The sequence below is a fragment of the Parasteatoda tepidariorum genome, chromosome 5, assembly GCF_043381705.1.
Source record: "Parasteatoda tepidariorum isolate YZ-2023 chromosome 5, CAS_Ptep_4.0, whole genome shotgun sequence".
In the NCBI taxonomy this organism is placed as follows: Eukaryota; Metazoa; Arthropoda; class Arachnida; order Araneae; family Theridiidae; genus Parasteatoda; species Parasteatoda tepidariorum.
In genome coordinates this window covers 43,349,171-43,369,914 of record NC_092208.1, presented here as the reverse complement: position 1 = coordinate 43,369,914, position 20,744 = coordinate 43,349,171, and the positions used below count along the sequence as shown (strand labels likewise).

The following is a 20,744-nucleotide window of genomic DNA, read 5'->3' as shown; positions in this document are numbered from 1 at the left end:
AAAAATTTTTTCTTTGATAATTTATATAATTTTTCCATGTGCTAATCCATTTCGTGCAAATCCGTGGCTAAAATTATTTGCAAAACAGGCAATTTATGTTTCTCTTTTCTATTTTATATATTTTCTTAAATAAACATCTATTTTCTAAAACTATTTATGGTCAATTTTTAAAATTATCCAGTATAATATTACCTTGCGCACATCCATTTCGGGCCCATCCTTGGTAACTAACAAATCAATGCACAGAATAACAAATCACTTCAGCAGTGCAGTAAAAACGGCACTTTAAAACCCTCTAGTTACACTCAATTTGCGCTTTTGTTTTCATATTTTGTAATCTGGCAATCTTTCTGCGAAAACATTTTTAAATCATTCTTGAAAAATTTTCCGTCCATGTAAGTAAATCTGATTTCGCTACTCGCTTTATAGTCCATTTTTTATGCTGTTTTTTCTCTTTATTTTATTTTATTTTCTGTTTTTAACATTATTTTTACTTATATTTACTTTTTGTGTTCGATTTTATTTCTTGTAATTTTTATAAAAATTTTTTTTGAGTGCTCCTCACACTATTGTATTAATACATTTTGCTTTGGCTATATTGATATAATATCAGAAAGCACTGTTTTGCGGATATGATCGTGTGGGCTGATGACAAGATCATATCTTTCTTTTTTTTTCCCCCGGTTTTTTTAAATAAAAATTCATCCTTTTTTTTTTAAGCTGTTGTTTGTTATTTTTTTACTCATTATTTGCCCCCCTTTTTTTCATATGTCTATAATTTTTATTTGTTTTATTCCTCATTTTGAGCTTATCTAATGAGTTCTGTTTACTTGCAGCTTAAGCGCAATAAATGAACTTTCTTAACTTTCTTCGTGTTTTCTTGTATTTATNCCAAAAATATATATATATATATATATATATCCTTTAGTCGGAATACTAAAGTTTCGAGATATTCCCTAATAAAGCGATCGCGTCTTGCTTATCAAATAAAACAAAAATGCTGTAATTCTAATGATTATTACTTAGAATATTATGGATTGAAGATGATGTTCCGCACACCAGATCTCAAGGGGATATTAGTTATTTCAGCTCTAAGCTATAATATTAAACTTCTGTTTAACTAAATATTGATGAAACTTTAGGCAGTATATTCAGCAATATTTTGTATACTTAAGCATTTCAATTTAGTTTACATATAATCAATAAAAATTTCAGATTATGCATATTTCTTTCACTAAAAACCAAACTTTGTTTGTCCTTTTACCAGGATCCGAATATATTCGATCCAGATCGTTACGAAAATTATTCCAAAGAGGCAGCAGCGACTAAATTGCAAGCTGCTTATAGAGGCTATCGAACAAGGAAATCATTCCCAAAAAAGAAGAAAGCAACTGATGTCTTGAACAAATCATCTGATGAATCTTTGAGTAAAGTTTCAGTAAATTACAGTGGTAAAGATATGGATAATTACCAGGAAAGAGAAGATGATGAGATTGAAGATAAAACTTTGTTTTCACCGATATCTTTTGATTTCGGAAATTTTAAAAAATTCTTTAAATCTTCGGACAGCTCTTCAATATCGGATGACGACCAAAAAGTGAGTTTTATAGTATCCTAATTAGCATATTGTAGTAATAACTCTGAAGTCTTAAAAGCTTTAGCAAAATACTCAAAGCGATTGGCATGAATTATATATTTTTCATACAAGTAAATCTGTTTACTTTTTCTTGGTAAAAAATAGGTTTCTCCAGTATTATTTAATGATATTATTTCAATTTCACAACTATCCTCAAGGGACTGAAGATTCATTTTTAATTCAATATGACAAACAATTCAATATGACAATCAAAACAATTTTGAGAGTAAGAAAGTTATTGTGAGTAAATTGACAAAATTTAGAAGGACTAATGGTAATATATATACCCAGAGGGAGCGAGAGGGATGCGTAAGACCAATGGGAGGCTCATCCTATACTTTTGTATTGTCACGTGCGCATCACTTCTGTGCTTCCTTACTCGAGCGTATGCCCCTATACGCTTCCTGTATGTTTTCCACTTCTTCCGTCTGCCAGCCAGCCTAAAGTCCACTTGTAACATTTAGTTGAGGATCGAGGGTATCATAGAGGTTAAGGCTGTGCAATTTGATGACCAAACGCATGATGATAGTAATGTGGTCAGCATTGCGCAGTGGTTGCTATTAATTCGCAGAGAAGCTGGTGAAGCTTCAAGCCACCACAGAAGACAAAGCACTAGTCTTTCACAATAATAACTCAATGTCTTAACCAATGAATTCGCAGCACAAACCATAGTACCGTATTAAAATAAAATCATAACATTTATTTGTCTATATCAAGTATTAACTTACCTGATATATATATAAATAATCTGGTTCTACTGAATAGTTTCAGAGAGTATTTTTTAAAACATACTTAAACAGGTTGGATAGCTTAATTTTAGGTATTTGAGGATCATTGATGTAAAAATGAACAAAATACCCCTTTTCCTCCCTGAAATCTGCCAAATTCATTAGTGTGGGGCTTGAATGCATTAAATGTTTGTATTCATTTAAATTTGGCAACTTACCTAAATTTACGGTAATTTGAGGTAAAAGGTAACTAAATTATTGATTTTTAACCTTATTTGTTCGGATATTTAAAGCTGTCAATAATAATTCATTTCAGTTGCATTTATTTAGAATAAATTATTGCTTCTTTTTAAAAAACAACAACATTCATTTCCTCCCTCATTCTATTTTCAGTTTCACGTAACATGCACTTGTGCAAAAAAATAAATATTTTGTTCCCTCTACAATTTGTTTAAACACAGTTTACGTTAAAAAAAATTACAATTATCCATAGCTCCCTTCAAAAACAAAATATAAATTACGCAATTAATGATTTCAGACACTTTTCATCTGTCATTCATACATTTATAATCGATTTCTTGAATGATTAAATTATCTCCTTAATGCAGTATTAAATTTTTAGGAACTAAATAATGAAACATTTTGTATTTCCATTGCCTTAGTGTTTGGCAAGTGAACAAAAGATTGTGATGAATTACTCCTAACTTCTTTTGTTTATCAGTGAAACATTGTTTCGGTGCTCCGAAGTTTTAATTATAAGGAAAATAAGAAGAATATGAATTAGTTTTCAGCTTGGATCAGTAAACGATTCATTCTGAATGCGAAAGGAATTCTTACTTAGAGTTTGTTAATGAGATTGTCTTAAATTTGAGAACATCTTATCGGATTCACCCTCATGTTAATGTAATTGCATGTCAGATTAAGATTCGATTCCATTTAGTTCAGTTGAGAAAGTTGGCTAATTATAATGAAAAACGTCAAAATGGAAATAATTATGCTTATTTTCATGTATTAAGAAATGTTTTTTCACCCTAATTAAGTTTTCAAATACCAGATGGAAACTCTCATGAAAAAAAAAGTGTCAAGTCTTTTTAAAGTAATTCTCATACAACCATTTTATTTTTCCTGAGATATTTTTCAGATTTTTAGAGATTTTGTACTTATTTTCTTGGGGAGAAGTTGTAAATATTAATAACTTATTTTGTTTTAAACTTAAAGTTACTTAAATAAGAAAGATATTCAATATATTTGCTCCTCATTAATGACTATTGCAAGTTAACTAAATGACAGTGTGCAGGGCTTTTACCACCTTAAATTCCTAGATAAGCTGGTATTCCTTGATCTGAAGCTGAATTAAAAGTGAAATTGGGACTTACGCTTGAAGCTCATCCGATTAATATCAGTTATTTTAATTCGCAAAGATTAAGAAAAATACACCAGAAATTGGAGTGCACAAACAACTAAAAAAATGTTCCAGGAAATCATTTTACCGTTTTAAAATCGGAGAAAACGAAACAGAATGGGGGGTGGGAGTTGCTTTATTACCAAAAAATTTTTATAAACAGAAATCGCTATCAAAACCTGCTCTTTCAGCTCTGTCGCAATCTATGTTGAATCGCGTTTAGCACACAGCACATTGAGCCCACACTTCTCAGCGAGTGTCTCTGCAGAATTTTTTATCCTTAAAGATGTAAGTCCTTATCTGGTTTGTCTGTAGCATTGATATTATCATCGTTGTCGACAAAGGAAAGGCCACTAATGAGCCATTTAATAAATCTTAGTGCTTCGTCAATTTTCTTCCTTTGAAAGCATGTAGTATTCACTAGAGTTCCTGATATCTAACTCTTAGTTTGTGAGTTACAACGATGGCTTCAAAATTGTCCGAAACAGCTGGATTGCAAGAGAAAAAGATAATGGAGTGGTTACCACATTTGGCAACATTTCTCAACAATCTCTTTTTCTTCCGCAATGAATAAACTACAGCTATTTCAGAACTTTCCTTGTTGCTATGGTACCGATATTAAATTGCGTTACGATTCGTTTCTCTTTTCCCAGCCAAGAGACAAGAAACTACTCCAAAATACAGCAAATTTTTTATGTACAAACTAAGCTCTTTAAATATAAAAAGGAAATTTATTTTTAGTTTGTTACAAAATTTCCTCCAATGAATAATTTCTTAGGGAGACAGCTAAAATTTTCTCAAATAATTAATTATTTATTCGGCATATAATAACACAAATAACTTGATAAAATTGACAAGTAGAGCAATCATAATTTTTAAAATCTAATTATTTCAAAAAATAAAAGATTTTTTTAACATTGTATTTGTTTATAACAGATACCTTGAACAGTTTAAAATAGTTTTAAAAATATGGGAAAATAATATCTACCCTAAATTATGAGATTTCGCTAGATAAAAATACTTTGTCGATCACTCCATGTTATGTCTACGAGAAAAAGGTTCCTTCGTTTTGTTTCGGTAAATTATTTTGGCTCTCGACCAATCGGAGAATGTTACACTCTCGTAACTCTCTATTCTAACGAAGTTAGATGGTAGTAACTCTAATCTTCACAACCCTTCCTTATGGCTTGCCTCTAATTCTTGGAAATTTCAACGGAATGCGAGCACTTTTGACAAGCGACTTCTCGAACTGGTCCTTATAGGGCGATTCAGATATGATGCCTCATGGACATACTGAGGAACTACGCTTTACTGCTTTAATTCCTCAATAAGTTTTTTATTAATTTTCAAATCAGGTGACTTGTCGAATAAATAAATTTCATTGAAACACTACGAAGTTACAATAGCCACTTTACAGAGTTTGGAGTGCTTATTTATCATGGTGGCTTGAAGGGGAGACTATTGATGCTGGTAATCCAGAGGTCACAAGTAGAGCAAAACTTGATTCTGAAACATTATTTTCTTTTATAAAGAAATATTTTTCCATCCTCCATTCCAACTCAACAGCAATAAAGTGAGCATCGGTGGAGGTGTTCAAGTCCATAGAATTTATCCTAGTAACTTAAAAATCCGCTTATTGCCCGTTTATCTCAGACGTTTAGTTATGAATGTTGGCCGAGGTTTAATTCTCCATAACATCGTTGGTTGTTAGGAGACGTGGTTTCTTTTACAATACTTTCATTGCCACGCTGTAGTACGTTTTCAGAGGTCCAATAAATCTACCACCTTTAATTTGTCGGCAGAATGAGGAGGAAGAAGGTTGTTCACGTCTACTTTCCCATCGTAGCAAGATGGCCACTTTCAGGTGTAACCTGAACGCACTCACTGGTNCACATATGTCGTAACTCTCTATTCTAACGAAGTTAGATGGCAGTAACTCTAATCTTCACAACCCTTCCTTATGGCTTGCCTCTAATTCTTGGAAATTTCAACGGAATACGAGCACTTTTGACAAGCGATTTCTCGAACTGGTCCTTATAGGGCGATTCAGATATGAAGCCTCATGGACATACTGAGGCTACGCTTTACTGCTTTAATTCCTCAAATAGTTTTTTTTTTAATTTTTAATCCAGGGGACGTGTCGAACATATAAATATCATTGAAACATTACGAAGTTACAATAGCCTCTTTACAGAGCTTGGAGTGCTTATTTATCATGGTGACTTGCAGGGGAGACTATTGATGCTGGTAATCCAGAGGTCACAAGTAGAGCAACACTTGATTCTGAAACATTATTTTCTTTTATAAAGAAATATTTTTCCATCCTCCATTTCAACTCAACAGCAATAAAGTGAGCATCGGTGGAGGTGTGCAAGTCCATAGAATTTATACTAGTAACTTAAAAATCCGCTTATTGCCCGTTTATCTCAGACGTTTAGTTATGAATGTTGGCCGAGGTTTAATGCTCCATAACATCGTTGGTTGTTAGGAGACGTCGTTTCTTTTACAATTATACTTTCATTGCCTCGCTGTAGTACGTTTTCAGAGGTCCCATAAATCTGCCACCTTTAATTTGTCGACAGAATGAGGAGGAAGAAGGTTGTTCACGTCTACTTTCCCATCGTAGCAAGATGGCCACTTTCAGGTGTAACCTGAAAGCACTCACTGGTAAGGCCTGTTTCTTAAAACAGCTTAATATATTACTGTAAAATCCCTTTGAACTAACAGTAAAAAAAATTAAAGAAATGTTTTAACGTACTTGTAAAAAGTTTGCAGTTCAGAACAAATACCATACAATAATTGAAGTTGCATGTACTTATGTAATGGTTGCAATTATATCAAGTGTACCAATTGCTCTATGTTAATTTATATCAATAAGTAGTCTCGTCTATAGTCTTGTCATACCGTCTGCAACACTTCCAATAGCTCATTGGAGAGAGGTGCCCATATTTATACATTGCACCCTCTTTCACACCTTCTTCCATTTCTTTATTTAGTTGCATTAATTATCAAGCAATTTTCAATTCAAAAGTTAATTAGTAAATAAAAACTACTACGTATCCTGGCTTCAGATTTAGAATAATTTTTATCATTAAGAAAGATATTTTTAAAATCCTTTTTTTGCAAAATTTTCCGCTTAAAAATGATTTTTAAAAAAAATTGAATAAAGAAAATAGGTAGCAAAATTATTCTGTAAGCCACAATTTAATTTTTAAATATTTAATCTAAACTTCAAAAGACAGTCTGAATGAGAAATATAATGTAAAAAATACATATGTGGGACAATTTGAAGCAATAATATTTGTTTGTTAGCGGTTAGAATTAAAACAAATATTGTAATTCAATGTTTCGAAGTTTCTCTTAAAGTCATGAACTCAATGATTAAAAATAGATATGCATTTTATTTAAAGGGCCGAGAGTTCCCGGAAATATTGATTTTCTAAACATTATTTATTTGCTAGTTGGCAAATAACAAAATAAGAAATTCCTTAAATGAAAAACATAATAATATATCTAAGAAGAAAAGAAACATCAACGTATTTTAAAGAAGGAGGAAAATGTATTTTTTAGTGTAGATAAAAACAATAATTTTAATACTAGAATATCAATAGGAGGCTTTATTTTACATCGATAGAAAGCTTTATTTTAAATTTCCGCTAAATATTTTTTTCGCAATGATGGAAAACATTTTGAAGCAATAACTACAGAAATAATCTAAAAACTTTAATATTTTTATTTTTATCTACTTAAAATAAAATCTCTATCCAGACTACTTATACGAATTTCTCTCAAAATTGTGATATTTTTGTCATAGAGTTGTGCTTATCGAATTAAATTGAACAAAGGATTTTTTTCCTACTTATTGCACACTGCATATTTTTTTAAAATTTAGTCTGCATATTTTTTAGTATGATCATGGAAAATTCTGGATTGAATCTTGACAAGTAACTATTAATAATGCATTTGTTCGCAAACTACTTTTGTATTTTTTCAATAAAACTATTCAGACATTTTACTCTGTAAATAAAAATATGTGTCTCTTTTAGGGCTTATAGTCTTTCAGAGGTGCCAACTGCTCCGGACAAGACAAAATAATAAAAAAAATACGGTAAATAACAACAAAGTAAATTTTGCAAATATTTGAGTACTTTTGCTTGCTTTTTAAAAGGTATAGCATGACATTAGTACTATACAGTGGTGAATTATATAAGCTTACGAATTATTTAGAAATAGTGGTGGATAAAAATCTACTAAATTGAATTTATTAAACCAAGAATCACAATTGATGAACTACCACTTCAAAATATATATTTGCTGTCTGGAGCAAGTTAGCATCTCTGGTCTTTAGTGTATTAAAAAAAAGTCAAGAAGTTCGACGATTTTGAATTAAATTTTTTTTTTTTGAAAATAGAAAAACGAAAGAAGCTGGAAATAAATTATTTGCTGCGTTCTGCTTAAAAATTAACGACATAAGACTGAATAAAAACTACTTCAACAGATGGCACTGCTAACTGGAATCTCTATGAAACAGCGAATCTTGTTGAGTGGCTAACCATTTCAACTGAAGCATTTGCATAAGCGTGAGCTAATTATGTCCTCAGACCGCGCCGTTTATGCTGCTTGAAAACAAATATGTTTTTATCATTTTTCGATCTGAGAGCGCCCTTTCTAGACATTTTTTAAAAATAATTTTAATGCTTAGAGAAAGTAACTGCAAAGTCTTCACAACAGAATGCAGTGACTCTACAGTCCCACCTCATTCCGTTTTTTTAGTTGATTTTTAAAATCGTCTGCCTTTTTTGTTCGATAAAATATTTTTGCATTCGCGATCACGATGCTTGAACGTGCCCTCTAGCGAGTAGTATATTTTCAAGGTTTCAGTTATTAAGTTTTCATTTAGTTCTATCAAAAACGTAGGCAGAGTAGGACGTCTTTTTTATAGCAGCAAATAAGAAGCTAAATTTCTCTAAGGAAAAGCCAGACGAACTTGAAAAAAACGACTCAGAACATTGGTAAATCTTTCTTAAACAGAGCACGCCCAACATTTGAACAACAATTTCTCAATAATTTTTATCCTTCGATTATTAACAAATTTGCAACCGATAACTTCGGATTTCGTGATAGCATACTGTTACAGATGTGTGTAATAAGGTAAAATATTTATTTGTTGGTTCAATTCATTACAAATAAGAGTGAAATCGACATTGATTACTTCATTTCAATGAATAAATGTGATTTCAGAACGTGCAGAACTGTAATAGTTATGGAATATTCTTCTTCTTTATGGAATAGAGTATATTTTTGAATCTATATAATTCAGAAAACAACAATAAAGCATCATCCAAATTACTTGAAATAGTATCATTTGTGTTGATTATTGATAATTTTTTTCGTTTTCCTGGTAAGTATTTTTAAATTTTGAATGAATAATTTCAACTAGAATTCACCTATTCTGTTTTTAAGTTACATATTGAAATTCATATCGAGATCTTACAATTATAAAATTTTGTTGTGTGGTAAGTCATCTAAAAGAAATGAAGGGATAATCTATGTATATATTATTTGAGAATAAAATTTTCAAACTAAGAATATTTCATTTGGAATTCTCCGGATTTCTAAAGCAAGTAAGTGTTATGATTTTTATTACGAAAAATTTACTTGTAAATAATTTGTTTCTCAAATTTGATGATCGTTCTCTATAGAAAGGTTTTCTACGTCTGATTAAGAACTTTAGGACTAGAAAAAAGAAACAATCTGAAAGTTTTTTTTAATTTTAATGTGGGGAATTTTTAAAACAATTGTTTTTATCGAAAGCATTCTTTATTTTTCGTTTTTTATTTTAAAAATAATGATCTTTTATTGAAACTTAAAATTTTTTGGTAAAAATTGTTGCCAAGAAACTTTTTTCGCAAAATTAAATGGTATAACATAATGGTATCTGTGCTTCTGTATACTTTTTGCATGATTTTAATGTTTGAAGTAATATGGTACAGAAAAGTATGGAATGTAAAATTTAAATAGACCTTTCACACTAGATCATTAAATTCAGTAGAACGATTTATCAGACACTAGGTTTTAACTTTAATTACAAATATTTTCCGATGTGTTTTGGATGTTCCTTCTTTAAAAAAAAGAGATTCCATTTTGTTTTCACTTGCATACGAAAGAATATCATACATTTTCATTTTTTAAATTTAATATGCCACAATAAGGAAGGAACATTACCATACTACATTGAAGAAATCTCCAGTGCAACTGATGATCCTGTTGTTCTGCTAGCAGGAATTCGTCTCAAATAACAACGCCCCATATAGGTCTTTACTTTCGCGAATTCCAAATTTAAAGGTATTTACCTGCAATATTTATTTTTTCTGATTCTATATGTTGTTATTAACTTTTTGTTTTTGATTGTTTTCAAAGGGTTTAAAACTAGAGTTGTTACTTTATTATTACGTAATTTTGTGATTTTGCCTTATTATGATATATTTTAAGATAAGCTTTTTTAAGTAAGTGCCTAATCTTATTAACCGTTTTGCAATTAAATTTTTTGAAAATTGTATTACTATAATATTATAAATTTCAGACAAAGAGATTCATTAAATGATTAAAAACTTAACGATCAATTTCATGCACAGCGTGATACATGCACAAATTCTATTTAATGCATCAGCCAGTTTTGGTAAGCAAAAATATTAAATCAAGGTTGTAAACTTACCAAATTTTTTATAAAAACATACCTTTAGTTTCAAATGTTATTTTAAAAATAGATTACTAAGTAAAATTATCTTTGTTTACCAATAGATCTTATTAGAGTCATAAGGAAATGTTTGGACGTGAGAAATAGGGGCATAAGCAAACAGAAAGCATAACTCAAGTTTAAGCAAACAGAATTTTTTTAATATATTTATATTTCAAACGAATACGCTGAAATTTCGAAGAAAAACTGTTCTGCGCCCAGCAAAAACAATGTTTGCGAAGCAATAATCGGCGATGGAGGGCGGTAGCGAGCAAGGACTTAGCTCCTTGGGATAGAAATATCTTTTTCTGTAAGAGTCATATTATCTAGATAAAAGGGATGTTTAACTTTAAATATGAAAGTTGTAGCGTAGCATAACTAATAATTTTTTAATCTTAAAAATAAATGTTGTACCGAACTTTTTTTTTAAATATTTATATGTCTTCCCAACTTCATTTCATGTTCCTTACTCTGTTTTAACGAGTTTAATCCACTGCATAATTAATTGCTTTACAATTCATAATAATGTTATTTTTACTTAATTATTTTTATAAGAAAAACAGCTTTGTGTTGTAATAAGTGCTCTTCATGAACTTATTTTAAGCAAATTCATTTATATCAAAACCAATTTTCCTGTCATGTTTAAATAGTAGGAAAAAATTATAGCTTAAGAAATAATTTCTGAAACAGAAGTCTGTTTTGTACCTTAATAATAATACGATGTTTGAAGCCGAATTACAAATGCATGCTTGTAATGAATTAGCTTCAAAATAATTCTAAAACTATTCATTTAAATACTTGCATAAGAAGACACTATTTTTACTCCAGCACACTTTAAAGAAAGAAAAGTTTGTAGATAAGTATTTTTTTTCTCATTCCTTTCCTGAACTTCCAGAAAAAATTCAACACAATTTAAACTTCAAAAATTTTTCTCTTTATAAACTAGACCTTATTTTTATTTTTTTATTGTCTTGAAAAAGCAATTTTGGTAGAAAGGCCTAGATAAACATTGATATTGATCTCATGGCACAAAGTTGATATAATGCCACGGCTTCATTGAAAATAATCAAAATAAAGTACGACATGTAAAGTTTGGCAAAATAAAGTACATGAAAAAGGAGCAGTCAGTGAATAAATTGTGTCAAGACGATGAAAGAAGTTTTGGGGGAAATCCTTCCAGCCAAAGAGTGTAAAACCAAAATCAACGAATGAATTTTGCTCACAATTTAAATTCAATATTCTATGTGATACAAAAATGTTTTGAATGTTAATTCTTTTTTTTTCAGACGGAATAATTCAGTTCTGTGGAACTTTGCGTGCTAATAGTATATTTCACGGTCTAGTATTTCGGGGCAATTTTTTTTTTTAAAGAAAACTGTTTTTAGTTAAAAAGTTGTTTATATTGTATTTAAAATTCATAAAAACTGTATTCAATCCAATTTCATCGTTTTATGAGGTCAATCAAATAATTTTTTAAGAAAGAATGGTGTGCATTTTCACATCTTAGTTTTTAGTTTTGGTAAAGAAGATTTGCAATATAAAGAAGACTTTCAAATTCACAAACGTTTTCATGTCGTGTCACTATTCCTCGAGGTAAATTCCAATATGTATTAGAAGATAAAATTTTGGTAAAATTACAGCACTGTATGGTAACTATATTTTTGGTAAAAATAAATATAATTCTGGTAATAAAAACCAAAATATACTGTATTTAAATAGTTTGATAATTTTTATATTCATATGGTAACAGCTGGAAATTTTGGTTTTCAAAATTATAGCTCTTATTACCCCACATTTAGTAAACTTACAAAACTGAAAAGTAAATTTAACCGAATAAATGCTTTTTAAGCTATGTTATGTTAAAACTACAGAGCTTAATTTCAATTTCAAAATTTTTTTCCGTATTATAAAACCATATTTTGCTCTTAATTTTAACATAATCATTACCAAAGCGTTCCGCTAAAAATTACTGATCTTTCTGGTGTTCCCATAGTATTTCATGTTCATTATGTATATCATAGTATCTCAGAGTATATTATGTTTCCCAATATTTTATGGCAAATTTAAATATATGAAATAAATATTCCAGAATATTGTGTTTTGACCATATTTTTTCTCAGTGAACCGATTTCAGGGAATGCAGGGTTTTGATTACGAAGCATAAAAAAAATTATTTGATCCATGGCACAACCAATAACTATCCAAGTCTTCAGAAACTCTCATTACAAGATGTTGTAGTGTGACCTGTATGACATGTTGTCGAACAACGAAAAGTCACACCACATTATGGTATGGAACAACCTGTATAGTATCACATGAATATTTAAATTTCCTCAGTAGGGAATCATGTCCATTGGACACCTTCAACTGACGTCATTGTTCGTAAATCGTGACATTTGCCGATTTAGAAACCAATCAAGTTTGACACGCACTAGTGATTTCGCATTCGGGTATACAATTAAATCTGATTTAAATCACATGGTTAGGCATAATCACTTCACTACTTCTTGAATTGCAAGTACCCAATTATGTATTGATGACAATAACCGTGATTTTATTTAAATTCCAAAAAAAAGTATTTGTTGCAATGAAGTTTATCCAATTGCTTTTAAAACATAATTGCACCAACTAAAATAGAAAGTAAATTGCAATATAATAAAAACATACTCTAAATCGTTTTTAAATAAGAATTTTTATTTGAGGTTAAGACATTGATATTGGCGTGATTAGCTGTTCAAAAAAAAAGAACATTAACCCCTTCTCTTTCCTCCTCTCACCTACTTCTCTTTCCTTTTCTTTTTAGTTGTATAGGAATGTACTACGATATTTTCCCCTTTCTTAATATTTTTCGTATGTAATTGTCAAAAATATTTTTTAAAATATCCTCGACACTTTCTTTTAGAACTATGTTTAATACAATTTTCGGTTCTATATAGTTTCCCAACTTAAAAGTTTCTAGTCCATTTGAAAATCAAGACAGGAATTAACATACATCCTTCTCCTATGACTCTCCACACCCTAATGATGAAAGCATGCGAAGTGTTGCCATAAGTAGAGAGTTCTGTTCTACGCCACCTGTAGCTCATTTTGACCCGTCAATTATGGTTATGTTTTCTTTTTTAAATGGAAGAATAAAAATAAATATTTTTTATGTATCGCTAGGTGTATTTTTGTTATTCCGTGATGCCTTATTATTGTAGTATTAGTAGGTGAGTATTAATTTGAATTACTTCAATATCTTTCTTCTCTTTAGCTATTTCTGCGGAACCAGCGGCGAGATCGTTGTACTGTTGATCGTGATGCCTTGTTCTTAATTCTAAAGCTTAGCGCTGATTTTCTTTATATTCTTTTTGACCATTTAACATGTATTCTTTTTCAATAATTTTCATTCCCCTCACCCCAATCATAAAAATCCGCCTTTTTCTCCCTCGTACTTTTTGTTTGTTTATTCCATTATAAAATAAGTCGTGTTTTTCTTCTTTTTTTGTGATCTGAGCTAAATAATTATTTTGTATTAGAAAAACGATTTCATCTCTACTTTAGGATCATTCTCAAAGAAAGAAACATGATGAGACTGATAGGCTGAAACGTGACGATAGGAGGGTGGATGAGTCTGACGACAGTGAGGACGAATCAGAAGATAGATATCAAATTGACGATGCGGACGAAAAAGACTCCTTTGATTTAGAGCCTGAAGAATCGACTAGGAAAAAGTGGAAGGTCTCTCTCGATCTAAGTTTAAATTAAAACGTAATTTTTAAAAATAAGAGTGTCACAATTTTTTTCTTGTAATGATCATACGCGTCATTTTTGTTAGTTGGACAAGTGGTTGAAGGACTAAATCATAAGTATTAGGAGGAATTTTTAGAAATGAAATATCCAAATTATTTAAAATTATAATTTTTATAAAGATTTCCGAGGACATTTGAAATTCTAGTGTGCGAAAACACTGTTGTATGGGTGATTGTGTAACGTTTAGTGGTAACTCTGTACACATCGACAGAATTCTAGTTCTCCTTCGAATAATAGCTTCCCCAGCAACAAATTTACCTTGGTGTAAAGACTTTTAAACTTTCACACAAAAGACGAGTCGCCTGCATCTTAAATTAATTTATTCAAAGCTATAGATGCACATAGCAGATAACAGACAAATATTAACGTAGACAGAACATTTATCGAAAACCGCCATCCATCTTTTATAATCTCGTCCACAACTCTCTTCAGAAAAAAAAAGAAACTTCAGAGAAAGTTTTGTGTGCCATCTAGTGGCCAGTTTCTTACATTGGCCCCAGTTGGGCTCAAAATTGGCTCAATATGAGTCTTACATGAACATGCACCGAGGTACCAATATTGGGATGTTTAGAATTTTTAATATTTGTACTATAAAGGACCAATATATGCCTATATAGGGCCAACATAGGGCCTATATTGGCTGAACAATGAATGCAAAATATCGGATGAATCTGACAATTCTATATAGGTCTGATACCGGTTGTAAAGTCGGTGTAAAATATCGGGTGAATTAGACAATTCTATATAGGGCTAATACAGGAAAAATAATGACTCTTTGAACTCTTATTGAGCCAAGATTGGTGAATATTGATCCATTGAGAGCCCAAGTTATTTTGCTGCTAGGGTTGTTTAATTCTCTCAACATTAAAAATAGCAAGAGCCGTTGTTTAGAGCGATCAGGTTAATGTTACAATATGTCTAGCAGCGCAAAAACTATGAGACTTAAAAACTTGAAATTGGCGAAGGTGTGTAAAAATATGTACAGTGAATACGGACAAAATATTCGGGTGAAATTTTCATAATATAATTTTAATTTTAACATTTGTATACAAGAGGCTTAAGCATGCTAATTTTCCTTAACTGAAATGGTTTATTAACTGCATTGTTTGTCCTTCGAATCAGCTTATTGCTTTCATTGTTGATGCTTACATGAATTGATTCGATCAGTTAGATTGGAGCTGTTTCTATATCTAATGTAGTTTTATATTTTAACCGAATACAATGAAAAATATCTATTTTTTAATCAAACTTCAAAACACGCTTATAAATGTATTTTTTATTAAAAAAATTCTGAGCATGTGAGTCTCAGTTTCGTTTTTTGTTTTTATTTTAGGGAAGAATTTTAAAAATGCCAGAAAATGGAAAAACTAGATATGGATTAAAGTTTGACGTTATGCATGATGTGCGAAAAGACAGACGGGCAAAACAGACTCCACATTATCAATCAAGTACAGAGAATGAAAATTCAAACGTAGAAGATTTGAATGATTCAAATCTAAAGACAAAAGAGCAGATTATTGTGGTAGGTGGAGTAACTGAAAATGATGAAGATGATAAACACTTTGGTACGTATTTTTGATACTGTAATTTATTTTAATATTAATCACCTTTTTTCAATTTTTCTTACAAGGTGTCCTAAATCAGATTGTTGATGGTATTTAAATATTTTAGTCTTTAGAAAGGTTTAAAAAAATTGCTTAAACGCCGTGCGACATTTCGTAAGTTTTTCCTTTAGGTGAAATCGAAAAATGGAAGCTGAATTTTGCATTCTTGATTATTTTTAAGGGCAAAAATAGTGACTGAATTTTATTGAATTTAACTTTATGATAATGTTAAACATATTTATCTCCTTTGATTTATTTTTATAAGATTTATTTTGTTTCTATTTAACATTAAGAGCTCCTTTTTTCAGAAATGGACTTGAAAAACTCACTCGGAAGAAAGAACACTGTGAATGAATTCTGATTAGTAGTTTAAGTATTTAAATAATGTGATTTTACTTGTGCCTATGCGTTGGAGGCTTAATTAGCATTCAACTTAATTAGCATCATACCAATACTATACACTAGTAAATTTGATTTAAATTAAGAACTTAGTCTCATAGTCAGATATTGCATCTGATTGTTCGAAGTTTCTGAGGAGACAGAACCTTGTTTTTCTATAATTCTAATTCACGCGAACAACTTTACATAGAATAATAACTATATGATATACTATATAGTTATCATTCTATGTAAGGATAATTTAATATACGCATAACTTTACATAGAAAAATTTAAAATTCACCATCTAAAATTCAAGAATTTAAATTCTTAATTAATAACAAGGAATAAAAGAAAATAATTCATTTTAATGATTTATCTCAGATAATTATTTATTCTTGTTCAGATAATTCATAGTTGCTAAGATACTTATATCTCACCTCCATATATTTATCAAAAAAGAAAAAAATACAGACACTAGTCTTCACCGAAATGTTCGCAACAGCTGTGGTTGCCAATTCCGGAGCACTTTGGCTATAGAATACCAACTGCAGTGGATCCATGAGTGGAATTGCACCAAGCTTTATTGTTCTTGAAATGAAGGCTGGACATTCAAATATATGTTTTGGTGTGAGCGGTTGAATTTCTGACCAGTTTTCCCACTGCATGTAAGATCTTGTTTCAACAGGCTGGATATTTATGCCCTTATAGTGAAGAGTTCTTAATCTTGCGATTTTGGGTATAAGGACTTTCGGAAAGTCGAAATTTGTGATGAGTGGTTCTTTATGGGAATGAGGTTAAAAGTCTGGATCTGGCCACTGTATTTGTAACAGCAAGTGTGATGGTGGTACAATGGTCATGGTCTCAGGTTTTCTCTTCCAGGGAGTCAGCACCCTCATTTCTTTCAATATTTACATGTATCCATTATAGCACACAGGATTTTCCTTTGCCTTGAAGCTGCTTAAATAGAAAATTTATGGAGAATGTGATGTTATGATGGCCTCTAAGACGGATTTAGAATCAGAAAGGATTATCAATCCATCTATAGTATCCATATCCTTCAAGTCAGTCAAATCTATGTGAGGTTTAGGTGGTGAAGGCTTCTTTAATCACTAAGAGCTCTCTGGTAAGGAGCTTATTTTTGTGTTCGTGCTTCGGTAGGAGAAGAATATCAACACCAAGAAAATTATTAAATTTGAATGAATGATTTAATATAATCATTAGTCAAGCAATAAAGAATAAAAAAATGAATTTTTATAGTATATCCTTCAAAAAGTTTTTCTATTGAGTAAAGTTACTCTATTTGCTAATTTTTAATAATTTATTCGTTACTTCATACTAATTTGCATAAAATACTTTTCATTACCTTTTTATACATGTTTTTAAAGTAATTATTTTTATTTTCACTATAGGAAAATCAGTATACTTGTTTGATCCTTCTGCAAATAATTGGACGACATTATCCCACACCAAAAAGCCTATTTATAACCACTGCTTAGTTTATTTGGACGGAGGTGTTTTTGTAATTGGTAAATATGTTAAATGGAAATTGACGACATAATTCAGGTCTTTGCTGCATAATCTTGTAAGAGTCTTGTTAAAGGATCCAAATAATTAGGAAGTTTCATTTTTCTAACAAAAGCCACTGCCAACTTGTGCATGCATGCTTAATTGAATTGTCTAGACTTACCCTAAATAGCAAAAATATAAATTATATTATAATTTTACTTCAAAAATGCTGTTAGACACCCACCATTGCACGCTCCTCTCAATTAATCCTCGTGAATGCTTCTCATTCATCGTTTTTTTCATCTTAAAAATTGATGTTCTTATAAAAAAAATCTTCGAGATAATTATATTAATAAAAAATATGATGATTGTGATTATATTAAAAAACAATTTCTTAATATATTAATAGTAACTAAACGAATGATAACCTGGATTTTAAAAATAATGGAGAATTCTCGCAAAAAAATTTAAATGTGTGACACGATAAGAATTAATAAATGCGAAATAATTTAACTCGATAACTATTTTAAATATAATCATAACAGTTCAAACTGGAAACTGCTTTTATTTCTTTTGAATAACTTTATGGTGATTAATATGAAACGTTTCCTGCGATTATCCCACAAGAGGTTGCAACCCGCTAAAAGACAAAGAAAACATAATAGCTCAAGGAAAATGTTACAAGTTCAATATAGCTAACATATGATGGACTAAAATATATAGCATGCATGAAGCTCGCATGTACCGCAGCGCAGCTTTGACATCAATGTAATGTTAAAACTAAATAATAATTTTACAAATTTTAATATGTTAAAATTTGCGTTTGGTAAAATCTCATCTATCACTCTCATTTTTTGTTGCTTTCGGCAGAGCTTATTAAATGAAAATCTCGAGTTAGATAAATACATTTTTTTACAAAGATGAAAAAATAGTTATTATTTAAAACATAAAAGATGTATAAATGATAAAAAAATTTGGAAGAAAACGCTCCTAAAATTACGAAAATTCAAACAAATTGTAACTTCGATAAGGAAAACATCTGTTAAGTTCATCAATAAAAATGGCTCTTTCAACGTATCAAATTTTGCTCTTTTTTACGAGGTTTAACAGTTAACAATTCTTGAACGAACAATAATTTTTTAAATTTCTTATTTCCTCGTAATTCTTGTACATTTATTTACATCCCTTCGTAATTTCGAGTTTCTAACGAGTTTCGAGATACTTTAGCGAAAAACGAATTCGAGAACTTTTTTGGTAGAGATGCATAAAATACTGGAAAAATATATTTAAAAAAATGATTAATATATATAAATTGGACTTCGGTTGAAAATAAATATGAGTCGCATCTTTAAGGTTTGGTTACTGAAAAGTATCGATTATGCTAAGGATGAAATCGGTTCATCTTTTGTATTGCCATCATTGAAGACGTGTAACACCTTTGCTTTCATAGGTCTCAAAAGAAAAAAAGAAGTCTACGTTAGCTCATTCAGGACAAAGACGATATCATAAATGTATAGTTGCAAAGTTAGGGTATTTCATTTTTTTTATATGGGCCTTAAATCACCGAACTGTTAAACCTTGTACTATGTTCACTAGGCGAATACGAAACGTTTTGTGTGATTATTTCGCAAGATGTTGTAACCTTCTGAGGTTGAAAACTTCTGTTAAGTTCATCAATGAAAATAGCCCTTTCAACATAACAAATTACCCGCTTTTTTATGAGGTTTAGCAATTAACAATTCTTGAACTAACACTAATTTTTTAAATTTTTTAACTCATCGTAATTCTCGTACATTTAATCACATCCCTTCGTAATTTCGAGTTTCTAACGAGTTTCGAGATATTTTAGCAAAAAACGAATTCTGGTTGAACATTTTTTGGTTGAGATACACAAAATACTAGAAAAGAAAAAGCCTACATTAACTCATTCAGGACAAAGACAATATCATAAATGTATAGTGGCAAAGTTAGGGTGTTTAACTTTTTTAATATGGGTCCTTATATCACCGAACTGTTAAACCTTGGATTATGCTCATTAGGCGAATACGAAACGTTTTGTGTGATTATTTCGCAGGAGGTTGCAACCCGCTAAAAGACAAAGGAAGCATGGTAGCCCAAAGAAAATGTTACAGGCTTGATTTATCTAACAAGCAATGGACTAAGATACCTAATATGCATGAAGCTCGCATGTACCACAGCGCAGCATCACTTGGTGGTAAAATCTACGCAGTTGGTGGAAAAAATGAAAATCACGAGTAAGTCTACAACTTTATTTTTTAGGATATTTATTCATTGTTTAATTTTTAAAAACAATTCGATAAACTTCAAAATATTGTTCGGAAAGAGAACTCTATTACCATAAATTAGGGATGCTTTTACCCATATTTTTTTTACACTCTTTATGAAATTTTAACAAATAAAAGAAAAATTTTCATGGTATATTTTTCAAATAAATTTTTGACTTGAAAGAGCTTTTTTAGTAAATTAATAATGGATTTGTTTAATGAATTAATGTCCGTAAAAATAGAAGGACATTTTAAAATATTGAGTCAAAGCAACCACTGTTTAAGGTTACTCTGAATCGCAATAATTTAAGATATATCATGCTACAAGAATAAATAAAAAAATTAAAACGCTTACAATTCCATAAGTTACAACAGCGCCAAGCAACTATTGTAATAACTGGAAGAATACTTGAAGAAAATATACAACAAAATAAATTATTACCTGACATGAAAACGATAAAGATATTAAAACAAGAAAAAAAAATCCAAAAAGCAGAAACTAAATGAAATATACTATAAGAGATATATACAATTCTAAGTCAAAGGTTTTTGCTTTTCGGATTTTTTCTCACTTTAATATTCTTATTGGTTTCAGGTAATAATTTATTTTGATTTACATCTTCATATATATATATATATTCATTTTTCTAACAAAGGTTTTCGCAAACTTGTGC

At 30.2% G+C, this 20,744-nt stretch overlaps 1 protein-coding gene across 1 annotated transcript in view; it reads left to right on the top strand.

The window, feature by feature from the left end:
- The window catches only part of LOC107439110 (kelch-like protein 41), a gene marked incomplete in the record, with an annotated part of 65,599 nt that overhangs the window by 31,146 nt on the left and 13,709 nt on the right, over positions 1 to 20,744 (top strand). The window contains 5 exon segments of the mRNA XM_016051598.3: positions 1,268 to 1,597; positions 14,046 to 14,222; positions 15,628 to 15,859; positions 17,689 to 17,805; positions 19,860 to 20,040. Of these exon segments, the coding sequence (XP_015907084.3) occupies positions 1,268 to 1,597; positions 14,046 to 14,222; positions 15,628 to 15,859; positions 17,689 to 17,805; positions 19,860 to 20,040 (1,037 nt within the window).